Below are 13166 nucleotides of genomic sequence, written 5' to 3'. Positions count from 1 at the left end.
AGCATATTAGTGACACGCATTAACACCGGCAGTCGGGAGCAAGGGAGCGCCGAAGAGAGTGGAGAAGAGACGGGAGAGAAGGAGAAGTGACAAGACGGAAAGAAGTGCTGATGGCAGGAGGGTGACGGTGCACCCTGACAGGACCTGAGAGTGACTCCCATCCCTCTGTATCCTCCTTCCTCTCTGCACTGTGTCATTATCCCTTCTCTGACCCTGTCCCCTCCTCCCTCCCACTCCTCTCCCCCTCTCTGTCTCTCTCTCTCATACCACCGCTCTCTCTCTCTCTCTCTCTCTCTCTCTCTCTCCTCCTACAGTCAGACCAGGGAGAGCGAGCGCATGGTCGCATCTCCGTCACTCTGCTTCGCTCTCTGCCATCCCTCCGCACTCTCCTCTCATAGTCATCCTGCAGCTGAAACCCTGTGAGAGAATCCCCTCAGCTTGGCATCAGAGGGAGGACACAGGAGAAGAGAAGCCGGTCAGGGAATCATTGGTGGATCCCTCAACGAACTGAAGAGTCTTTTGTTCTTTTGATGCTTTTGATGCTTGACTTGTTCTGCTGCCTCTCTTCTACAAGGAAAGACTACATATTGAAGAGTTCTTGTAAGAGAAAAAACAGCGCAAAAGTCTTTGCAGCTTCTTTTCAGGAAAAAAGTGATGCAAATGGAGACAGTGTTTGAAAGCGAGCAACTAAAGACTGAATCCACTTCCTAGGAAAGAAAATAATCTGCAGAAGTCACAGGAGAACCTGAACACAGACTTACCGGACGACGAGCCACTTCAAGCTTCCTCTGCCAGTCTGTTTCCACTCCTTCTGTCCCATCTCTACTTTTTCCCTCTGCGTCTAAGGCTCTGCTCCTTCAGCATAAGATCAGTCATGCAGGTGTCCATCGCCTGCACGGACCACAACCTGAAGAGGGGCAATGGGGACCACAGTAAGCAGAGCGCCACCAGCCCCAACGTGGTGAACCAAGCCAGGGCCAAGTTCCGCACCGTGGCCATCATCGCTCGCAGCTTTGGCTCTTTCACTCCCCGGCACATTTCACTCAAGGAGTCAACTGGGAAACACACTGGCATGAAGTACAGGTGTGTGTGTCAGAGCTAGGAGTGTGTGTGTGTGTGTGTGTGCTGTAATGTGCAGGTTTCAGTGACTGTAGGGTATGTCTGTCAAAGAGCTGCTGTTTGTTTTATATTGTAGTTTTTTTCCCTCCACATGTTTGCACGAGCTGCCATGCCGCTCATGTTTCTGTCTATACTTCTGCTCTCATCCACTCCACCTCAGCTGCCACAGCTTCATTATTCTTTCATATGCTGCTCAATTTTTCATCACAACTGAGTTGTCCAATCATTTGGGAGTTTGAATGCAGCTTTATTCCTTTTACTTTTACACTTTAACAGGGTGTTAAATTAAGAACAGATCACAAAGTAGATCTCCCAAAGGTGACATTATAGTATAGTATATAAGTTTTAGTGACATTGCATGACATTTGCATGACATTATGAAAAAAAAAAAAGGAAATATCTTTACTATGATTTCAACTGTATTGGCCACCCCTACTTACCTTTAAGCAAGAGGAGTTCCTAATGTATGTATGTAAAGAATAGATTTATGTATATAGGAAAACAGCTTTAAATTTTGTCGATAGCCTGCCTTGCTCAAAGCCACAAAATCCCCCCGTCTGCCTTATAATCCCTCCTCACATGCCTTTTGTTGCTGTCATATTGTGGGATTTCATAAAACCATTCATGCCAGCACCATCTGAAGCACCTTCTGCCAAGCCTGCAGTTTGCTTTCAGTGAGCTTTCACTACACATTTCAAAGTTGATCGTGAGTCTCCATCCCGACTCATCAGTAAATCATAAAAAAGCAGCTCATTCACACCGAGCGTCACAAGCCAACCTGACAGGAGTTATGAATACATGCGCTCTGCTACCTGGTGAGAGTGTACTGACAGCTCTGACAGCTCTGTTGTCTTTTCTGTCCATCATTCTGTCCTCTCTCTTCTTCTTTCCCCACATTTTCACATATACAGCCTGCTACACGCAAACCTCAAACCTCAAACCTCTGTCTCTCATTTTTTTCTTTTCAAGAGAAACTCAAACACTCTAATTGTAACACTTTTAAATGCCATGAATGGAATAGGAATTTTCTGCTTCTGCTGCTCTCCCACACAACTAAATACTCTTTCTGCCTCGCTCTCTCCTCTCTGCCTCTCTCTGTGCTTTGGTGAGACAGCTCTGCAGTGTGGGCAGAGTGTCTGAGTCGGACTTGACCTCAGCAGTGCTGCTGCTCAGCTGACTTGTGTGTTTGACTCTCGAGCCTTGGGCTGTGAATTACGTAAAATATGGTACCATTACTTTCTTTGCGAGATTTGCAGATCACTCTGAAACCAGACTGGTGTGTGCGTATGTCAGAGTGCATTTTAAGAGCACTCCTGTTTGATGGTCTTAATTCTTTGGAGAAAAAAAAAAAATACAGAACAATAGTTTCGCTGATTTCCGTACATTTTTAGGGCTTTAAGTAGCAGTTTCCAAATGGTAGTACAGTAGATTGCTCTGATTAAATGAGGGTGCTTGTCACGCTCCTCACATGCTAGAATTAGGTTAATGATGCATAATTGTTTTGCAAGATTTGCAGGAAAATACATTTTTCATCCCCAGTGAAGCTCAAACTGCCACTTTTGAATGGACATTCACCCACTTTAGATTTTTAAACCTGAGTAATAGCTTCTGTTTTAGTGATTGTGTATGTTCAGTTTTGGCTTCATACAGTGCACAACGTTTCGCAACTTATGCTGCATTGGTTGTATGTATCCATACAGTATCAGTATAATGCATGTGACCAGTACTGCACTCGCTCTGTTTGAGGCTAATATAAGACTTGGGGACTTTCAGACTGGAACTTACATTACATACTGTCCAGACTCTGAAGCAGTCTAGACATGTGTAATGTAAGTGGGCTGTGATGCTGGTTGACCAGTAATGAGAGCTGGCAGACAGGTGAGCAGCACACAGGCTGTGGCTCGGTGCCACGTCGTTCAGCCAGAATGTTTGTGGCAGTGAGTAAACATGCCTGCTACAGAAGTGAAATTTACAAAGCCTCACCTGGCAGGTGGCAAATTACTTCTGATGCGCTATAGGCATCTATAACCTTCTTCTAGGAGTTTTACAGTGTTGTTTGCCTCACCATGGACCACAGAGAGATTCTAATACCATAGAAAAGCATGCTGATGGCCTTGATGAAGCTCAGACGCTCAAACTAAGACTTCAAATATTAATTCTTTATGACTGTGACAACTGACAGACGTAGCTGTAATGTGCATGACACCTTCTGATGGAGTTTGATGGAGTATTGACCTGCAGGCCTCGAAAACAGACATGATGACGAGGACTTTGACAGTCATTTCAAAGACATCTCAGTCTTTTGTGTGAAATTTGAAAGATTTATAATCACGCAAAGTGTCTCAGTACTTTTATATTGCTCATTAAGTTAAGCAATTTCATCATCTTATATGTATCTTCATGATCTTATATTAGTGTGAAATGTATTACTGGCTGTATGTAATATTTATAATATCTCACGTATGACGTACATGAGATATCCAGAGGCGTTGCAAGGGGGTTGTGGGGCCCTGTGCAAGTGTTGACAAATGTATCCACGATCCTCGCAGTGACTTATTAAATTGTCCCTTTTTTAAAATGATTTTCCTTTTCTCAGCAGCCGACTCATGGACTCATTAAGAAATCTGTCGCGCTCTCATGCTGCCGACATTGTTTCCTCTTCTCCTTCGTCCTTGCAGTAAGCAGTGAGATGGAGCACTCACTACCTAAGGATGCAATATTGGAAATGAAAAAAAAAGAATAATTTGTGGGGTTAGATTTTTGAGTATGCATAATGGAATTTTTTTTTTTAAGATTATTTTTTTGGCTTTTGCCTTGATTTGACAGGACAGCTGAAGATAGACAGGAAACGCCAGGAACAGAGAGTGGGGGACGACATGCACCAAATGTTCAGCAGACTGGGAGTTGAACCTGCAATCAGTGCAACATGGACTATGGCCTCTGTACATAGGGCGCCTGCTCTACCAACTGAGCTAAACCAGCGCCCCTGCATAATGGAATCTAATTTAACTTCAGAATCATGGTGGGTCAACAACAGTCTTCAAAATATTATATAAAGTAAATATAAATACAAGATACGAAGCCAGGGTTGATAGGTCTGCAGTTTTCCTGCAGAATTGAGCTACTTTTGAAGCATTGTTGCAGACCCTGTGCAAGGCCCTTTAGAGGTGTGAGGCCCTGTGCAGTTGCACACTTTGCACAGCCCATGCAACGGCTCTGGTACCCTCATGTTAGGCAGGAATAAGTAATGTTTACCATAAGTATTCAGTTCAGTACTGTTAAGACAACAGAAAAAGAGAAACAGACTGATTAATGTGGAGCATATTTAATTTATGGTCTGTCGATACTGATGCTGTTTATGTTATATAGTGCAGATCAGGGTGGCACCTAGCACATATGGTGCCCGGGGCAAGCTATATACCCCAAAATGACAAAACTATCACAAGCAATTTAGGTGCACATTGCCGAGGTTGTTATAGGTTGTAATATTTTTTGAGTGCTGAAATAAAGCTGAATTGACTTAATAATTGAATAGGTAAAAACTGCATGAATAATTGGGAGAATTATTACCCCTCGATTCCACAGGATCCGTCTCCGGCGAGTTCCGTGTGCGCCGCGACCTCCGGAGTCGATCACGCCCATTCAAGTCAATGATCGTGATTCCACAGCACACGCCTCTCAGACGCGTCTCTCCGCTTTGCTCCGCTAAAGATACGCGCCAAGTCTATTTTTGACGGAGGCCGCTTCAAACACGCGTCACGCTTAACAGAGCAGATCGTTGCAAACAGGAAGTCACACACAAAAGCAGCATACAGCATCCGGTCATTTTAAAATAAAACACCATGTTCATACAGGTACGGACTCACGTTTTTTTCCGTTTATTGTAAGACAGCACAACACAGTGAAATCTCGAAAAAATAACTCTTTTAATTAAGTAGAGTACTCCTCCATAGTAAAAGCACAAAAATCACGGAATGATTTCCAAATGAGCAGATAATCAACCTTGGAGGTGCAAACTGAACTGTAGTTTGTGTGTTGCTTTGTTAACATTGATGTAATCACGTGATTTCTCACTTCTTCACAAGAGATCACTAGATCGCGCAAATCCAGCTGCTTGGGCTAGCGCTCCGATGCGCTGCAAACCAGACACGCTTCCTGTGGGCGAGGGCGAGTGCCGTTGCCGGACCAGAAACGCGGCGCAGAAGGAACGCGCCGGATATTGATCCTGTGGGATTGAGGGGTTACAGCTGTTAAAACCAACCAACACATACCCAAGAAAATAATCACTCACACACAGACACACTCCCTTATACACAGCTTCTGCTATAGGATGCTGAACCATATGCCAGTGCAGTCCTCCTGTCAGTTTGTCAGTATAAGTTCAGTAGGCAGATGATGAAATTACTTCTGACAATAGAAGAGGATGGGCTAAAGTTTCTCCTCACAGCTCTATAGGAACAATGGGAGAAAATATGGAGGGGGAAGAAGAGGGGGATGAAGAGGCAGAGCGAGACGATACCTGTTTGTGTATGTGCTAATCACTCAGTGCTGCATTGTCTTCTGCTGACAGTAATGCTTTCGGATGGACAGTATGGCAGTCTCTACCTCCTCCTCCTCTCTCTCTCACTCTCTCTCTCTTTCTCTCTCTCTGTCTCTCTGTTTTCATTTTTTTTTCAGGAAGTGAATCAAGGGTTGTGCACGCCATCTGCTCTGGCGCTGCAGTGTAGGTGAAAGCATGACAAGTGAGGATGTGTTTGCCTCTCAGTGTTTACCTGCGTGTATGTGAGTTTATTTTCATGCCCTCCTTCCAGTAACTTTCAGTCACATAACACAAACACAAAACACATCAGGGGTCAGCCTGTTTTATTATTTATTCCTATAAATAACATACGTTAGATGCCAAACTGTCGGCTGGTCGACACAAATAATAACTTTCACGATTACAGAAGATAAAATAATTTCAAGCATGTCTGTGACAATCATAGAGCGTGACTGTCAGGCAGGTGGAAACTGGCAGAGTCTGTGATAATGGTCCTCTAACAGCATCAATACACTTTTCTTATTGACTTATTGGCGTATGTAACATATGTTGTATGTTGTATATGTATTTAATATGATTTTGACTGAGAAGGAATCATTTTATGAGTTCCGACCACAGCAGAGTAGAAGAGTAGGAGCAGGCTGGGTTCGTGCGTGGAGGGGTGGGGGTGATGATGCATCGCTGTACATCTGAATACAGTGATGATAAGATGGGATTACGGTGGATTTATGTGCCCACACTTAGCATTTCACTCTGACAGTACAGCTGAAACAAAAGGTTCGCAGTGCATTTTGTGTCTCTGTAACAAAAACGCATCAGGTCTCCTGCCTTCACGCTGTGGGGAGAGCTCATTCAATTGATAATGATTTCCTTTACTTACAGACTCAGTAAACAACATTTGCATCATTCGATCAGTCAGACAGGTGAAAGGAAAGAGGAGAGTAAGGGAGTAGTTTGAGATGCCTTTCATGAAAGGATTTGAGCCCCATGATGTCGTGTGACTGCTTTATGCAGTGTGCACTTGTATAGATTGAGCCACCAGGGTGCAACTTGCCCCTTCTGTCCCCGTCCCTGCATTGCTGTGTGTCGCGATAACAATGCACAAGAGAAGCAATGATTTTAGTGCTGTCTCCTTGTTGGATTTATATTTCTATGCCTGTTGCCTTTAAAGAGAGAGATAGTGAGACGCAATTGGAGACAAATAGAGTGTGTTTGTTGGAGAAAAAGAGGAAATGTGTTAGCAGGAGGTAGCTTTAATTGATAGAGGGAAATATTAGAAGGCATGAGACAGTGCTTGACTTCATATCAGATCTATTAATAACTCTTTTTGTGTGTTTGTGTGTCTGTGTCTGTCAGCACAACCTCCCATAGAAATGTGTGAGGTATTAAAATGCAGTATTTACCTGCATTACATGTGGCCCATTCTCTTCTCTCTGAAACACATCAGGTCCAATCAGGTTGTAACATGCTCAGTGGAACACCAGTGAGATGACTGTTCTACCTGCAGTGGGCCATGGAATTACATACAAAAGTGGCTTTCAGTCCAGTTCAGAGAAACATAGAGAGCTGAAGTCATGACATCCTGTCCATTTATTCATCATTACTTTTGTTCATCTGTCTAAAAAACAAGCTATTCCTGGCATTTACCGCCTATATTCTTAGATCATCTGAATCTACAGCGGATCTTTGAATTACAAATGGAAACCTGTTGTGAGTTTTCTTGCACCCAACTTGTTTACATTCACTGGTACTGACCCAAAGGGATTTTTGTGCATCCCTGGGTGTTACAACATGTTGAATGGGTTTCCCTCCTCAGAAATAAAGTGGATGTGTTTGAACATGTGAATTCTTGCATTTACATTCATGTTAACTAGATTGCAGTCTTCGTTTATTCGTCTCTCGGCCTCCCCACAATGTTTTCTGAAACTTAGAAGTCTCTTTTGAGTGGTTAATTGATGTTTACCCTTTCTGTCCTGTCAGGAGTCTTGATATCTTTTACTGTTAGCTGGGGTGACTTTAAGTTCTATGTGCTTGTATTGCGCTTAACAGCAGCTGGCCACTTGTTCTCAGGTGACTAAGTACTCAGGGAATTTGAACTGGGAACACAGATTGAACTCTCTTCAGTGTTTAAAATGGCATGCTACCAGCTGATAATGTGACGAGACAACCGATCCGTCCCAGGTTATCAGGTTGGAGCCATGAAGAGGTTAACAGATGTAGAAGCCTATTTAAGTATAAATGATATTAACCCTTTACTAACCCTCATCTCTGGCCGAAAGAAGATTGACAGAACATGCCCCGACACATGTACATGCTACACACATATTTGCATACCATTGAAGTACTCTAATTACGTATACTGCAAATGTACACGCGCACACACACACACACACACACACACACACACACACACACACACACACATTTAATATTATTTCTCACTTTTTATTAGATATATTTTGCTTATCTAAGTGTGAGTGTGGTTGTATGGGTTTGTATACCACACACACTGTTTTCCATATATAACAACTAACTGCTGATTTGGTTGAGTTTGTCAGTAAAGAGAGAGTAGTGAAAAAAAGAGGCAGCAGATGTGGGAGATTGGGGGCGTTTAATGGATTGTTGCAGTCAGGGCCAAAGTCTGGTGACTAACAAACGAGAGAATCAGAACAAGCTAAAAACCAACTGACACACATTGGTTGAAGGATAATACGTACGCAAGTTCTTAACTTCAGTTTTAAAATAATTTTTACTTGTACAGTGGTTATATTGAGTATTTATCAGTATATTTATTATTTTTCAATGAAAGTTGGTGTCAAGATAAATAAAACCTTACAACTGTTAAAAACGTTTGCTCACTGATCTCTAACGGACCATAATGTGTAAAAAAAATAATGAGAGATCAGGCAAGAAAAAGGCCAATTCCTGAAGACATTTCAACATGTGTTGCAAAGAAAAAAACAAAACAAAGCCTTGTGAACACTTGGCAAGCTTTTGCATGAGCCAACTCATAAACTGTTAATTTGGCAGAGGAGGGCTGGTGTCGGCTCAGCTACTGTACGTATCCTGCTGAGAGCTTGCACAGCATAGTGGTGTTAAAGGCCGGATTAGCGACTACTGTCAAAGTGTCTGTGTGGTGTTGTATTCCACGGAGGAGGTGTGAAGGTGTTCTGGGTGTGTGAATGTGAAAGACCTAAATGTTTCAGTTGTAATTGAGACTTTTATTATCTTGAAGTTTGCAGTAATATGTAAAGGTCCCTGTGGTGTGTTGTGGAAAGATGGCCGATCATTTCCACATGGCTTTTTCCCAACGTGATAAAAAAATCATATGTGAGGGGAAAAAGTGATGAAATGAGAAAGATGATATGAATAAAGGAAGGAATTCTTTGTGGCTGCTGGTCGCGCTCCAAACCACCACACAATAAATAGTCAACGGCACTAACCAACGCATTATATCTGCTTGTTGCTATGGTAATCGTGTCCTTGGCTCGGTAGTGCCATCATTCAACGTGGAACACTTTAAAAGACAAACACATGCACACACATTGAAACATTTTTAAGACAGACTGTAAGCTATTGAACGAAAAGTGTGTCATGATTAATGGAAATGGGAAAGTGATGAAAGCAGAGCATAGGGAAGGGCGATCATGGTTGTTATTGTCAAGATTTCATGAATGTTGGTGCCACTTTCAGTTAAAATGAGGATCGTCAAATGTAAATACACTGATTTTATATGTGATATCCAACAGCATTTCACTAAAAACCCCTAAGGCCTCGTAAAGATATATGATATAAGTTTGGATTGATGGCAAAATAAGGTCAAATGTAAAAACATCAATGCTGTTAAAGCTCTGAGATGTTTGACGTGTTTAATGCTGTGAGAGAAACACAGGCAGGTGTGCTTCTCCCTCAGAGTGAAGCAGGAATGATAAAAGGAACAAGAGAAAGAACAGAGGGGAGGCACTGACAGCAAAGTGTCTAATCTATGACTGATCATAGTAAATCCCTACAGCGGCCTATTATATTGAACTGTGAGCACGATTACAAACAGTGACTGTCTCTGGTTGTCTGTCAGTTTGTCTGTGGATTGTTGCCGTGCCCTTGGGTGTCCTGAAAAACATAGTCATATTAATTATAGTGACAGGTCTGCAGCTGGAACTGGCTCACAGTTCAAACCTTTTATCTCATATGCGTCAGCAATTCATAAGACACTGTGCATTCCTGAATACAATATTTCACTTATGTGGCAAGTGACTCTAAACTTCACGTGTAGCTTGTTGCATTTAAAGGTATAATAAGTAGGATTTTCCCAGCAAAATAAAATAGGACTTAACAAAACCACGATACATGTGGTACATACCATACTGGTTAAGAGCATACAGCACCTTAGTTACAGCAGAGAGGTGTGTGGAGAAAGAGGCTGTGTGGTGATATAGTGAGATCGTAAGTTGGTTAGCTAAATTTTTAGTCTCTGTTTTGGTTGCAAGACCAAAGTGCGCTCATACGTCTGCTTTTATTTTTCTGCCCTTCTCACTGAAATAATGCCAGAAGTGATGGATGCCTGGATAAAACCAGCTTACTTGCGTTACAGTGACATTTACAGGTGGGGTGGTTGTTTTGATCACAGGAATTTGAGGGAAATATAGGGGCAATTTTAATCCATTAAATATGAGGGGCAGGAAAATAGATACAGTATCGTGAAAACAAATATCGCGATACTTTACTGAATTACCACTGTCTGTGTTTTTTTATCTTAGATGTTGTTGTGACTAATTTCATCCCACTAGCATTGCTGAGCTTTCTGTGATGTTAGAGGTAAGAATAATGGGGTTATCCCTGTTTGAATGCTTCAACTGCTCACTTCACTTTGCTTTTTAATTAAAAGAAGAGCCTGCATGCCTTGTCAGGTTTGTTTCAGACTGTGGCAGGAGATTGATTTAAATGGGTCTGAGAGCCAAAATTAAAAGCAAGCATCAGTCTAGATATCAAGGGTTTTAATGCTAATGGGACCTTCCTCTTTTGCTGCCCAATGGGATAGAAGATGGGTAGAGAGACATTGATGAGAGTTTATCTGGGATTTTGTGTTTTTTTACTCCCCCTTACAGTGTTATTGGGTGCTCGCCACCATGCTGTTCCTTTCAGAGTGCAGACCTTTCTTCTAAAAACAAAATCTGTCCTCCCAAGGAACATTAGTTCCTCCCTAAAGCCTTCTTAAGGTGGTAATTAATCCTACATAACAGAAACAATGTCACTGTAAACACGCAGGCTTTCTGGCAATTAGCATAAACAAGTTTATTGTTACCAGAATCTATTTTGGAGGTTCTTTGTTTTTAAAGTACAAAACAACATTTTGTACATGGTTTTGTTTCCTGCTCGCAGACCAGCAGCAGCCGGATGTAACCTTAACTGTAGCAGCAATGCAGTAGTGACTAAATGTGCTGCAGTGGATGAATATGAAGGGAAGTTCAGCATTGAAGAAGAGATGTACTTCTCTTGTACTTTGCATATATGGATAATTAAAGGGACATTAAAATACAGTTGTGTCGATCTGCATGGTGGACCTTCTCTGACCTGATGCCAGTTCTCTGACCTAATGCCAGTTGAAGATAATAATAATTGGACGATATAGTCAGTGCAGATAATTTAATGACTCTCAGTCAGAAGACATTTTTATGTATACAGAGCTGAATTGCCATATACTGTGCTCTCATGCTTGCAGTGAGTTCTACAACACAAAGTAATCTTTGCTCTCCTTCCTTTCCCAATCTTTAACACCTCACAAGGAGAAAACTGTCCAAAAAGCTGAGCAACTGCTGAACAAGCAGCACAACACTCCTTTGTTTCAGCTTTACATCTCCACCTCCTGCCAGACAGTGTTGAAAGTACAGGCCCGTCAGACAGACTGCTGCTGTCTGTATAACAACTGACATCCTAAGGGCCTCTGTTTCCTTTACACTAGCTCACCTGACAGCTCCTTTACCAGATTGATAAGGATGCATGGTGAATCTTGCTGCTGGCCAGCATGCAGGGATGAGGTACAACATTAAAGGAACCCTGAATCTCCTCACATTTCTTATTTAATTGGAACAATTGTAAATCAAAGTGTAGATACTCAAATGTATACATTTAAATCTAATTCACAATCTGGTGTAAGAGTGTTACAACACCAGCACACAAGTAGGACATAAAGCTTTTAACCGCTGATTAAACTTGAACTTAAGCAGCAGCATCATACATCTTTGTGCAGTCAGTCAGAGGCAACTGTCAGTCAATGATGTCAATGTCAGTCAATACTAGATAGATAGATAGATAGATAGTCTTTTAGTTAAAGGGGCTATATGTATTCATCAATCAAATATTATTTTTTTATTGCCAATGTGTGAAGGGATAGCAGAGGAACTGAAAAATTGAGACCTTCCCCAACTTCCTCCATTGCCTCTAACAGCCTGTGCACTCGGGACGTTTTTTCCGTGAAAGAAGAGGATGTGACGTATCTGTGCGCTCGCGAGTACCTCTGCCTAGAGCTCATTCTCCGCCATTACAGTCAACAGTGTGCAACACGAGACAACACAAGCAATACCAACAAATGACCGGCAGCCACAACAACAACAACAACATGAAGTACACACAAGAATAAAGTTTTATCTAGTGAAGCCAAGCAGAAATGGTAAATGGACTGTACTTATATAGCGTTTTTTTAGTCTTTCGCCCACTCAAAGCTGCTTTTACACTACATATCAGATTCACCCATTCACACACTGATGGCAGTGTGGCAGAGGCTGCTACGTAAGGTGCCCAACTGTCAATCAGATATCACATTCATACCCGTTGGCTATGCCACCGGGAGCAATTTGGGGTTCAGTGTCTTGAGCTGGGGATCGAACCTCCAACCTTCCGATTGAAAGACGACCGACTCTACCACTGAGCCACAGCCGCTGGATGCTCTTTTACGCGTGCGAGTTTCCACGCGAGCGCGTACATGAAGGTTGACTGCAGTTCCCTCAACAGCCGACCGTGTCGCTAGGAATGAGGGTTTTCTGAAAGTTACATATAGGACCTTTAAAATGACATAAATGGCTGACACTAAAAACTATACATCCAGCTCTGTTACATACACACGATATGTGAATTGCATTGCAGCTTATATATGCACAGCTGCTGCTTGTGAATCTGTCCTCTCTTGTTAGTTGTTAGAGGTAATTACACCTTCATTGTTCATTGAACCAACTGTCTAAAGACTGAGTTTTTTGTGGGCTCTTTTATTTATAGCTCAACTTTTTTTCTGTCTCACAAATCCTGGAAAAGCAATAATTATCTAAAGCTCTTTGTTTTGATCCCCCAACAAGATGAAATACTTTGAAATCAAAGATCACAACACCCACTGAGGATTTCACTTTGCTGTAATTAAACATTACATGAGTGCACTTTCATCTGTGGCATATTTCAAACTGAATATTAACATCTGGCACAATGAAGACAATGTTACTGCCAGCTACTGATCCATTCC

The 13166-nt window shown here is 42.1% G+C and overlaps 1 protein-coding gene across 1 annotated transcript in view; it reads left to right on the top strand.

Annotated features, from left to right (window-relative positions):
* Positions 1–561: 561 nt before the first annotated feature.
* kcnab1a (potassium voltage-gated channel subfamily A regulatory beta subunit 1a) overlaps positions 562–13166 on the top strand; it is a 69812-nt gene continuing 57207 nt past the window's right edge. Inside the window, exon 1 of the mRNA XM_069668528.1 lies at positions 562–1083. Coding sequence (XP_069524629.1) covers positions 875–1083 — 209 coding nt within the window. The 5' untranslated portion in view covers positions 562–874. The remainder of the gene's footprint in view (positions 1084–13166) is intronic.

The sequence above is a fragment of the Semicossyphus pulcher genome, unplaced genomic scaffold (assembly GCF_022749685.1).
Source record: "Semicossyphus pulcher isolate SPU_LCO1_2020_fin unplaced genomic scaffold, fSemPul1.0.p SCAF_19, whole genome shotgun sequence".
NCBI classification, from domain to species: Eukaryota; Metazoa; Chordata; class Actinopteri; order Labriformes; family Labridae; genus Semicossyphus; species Semicossyphus pulcher.
This window is presented reverse-complemented; position numbering and strand designations above follow the sequence as displayed.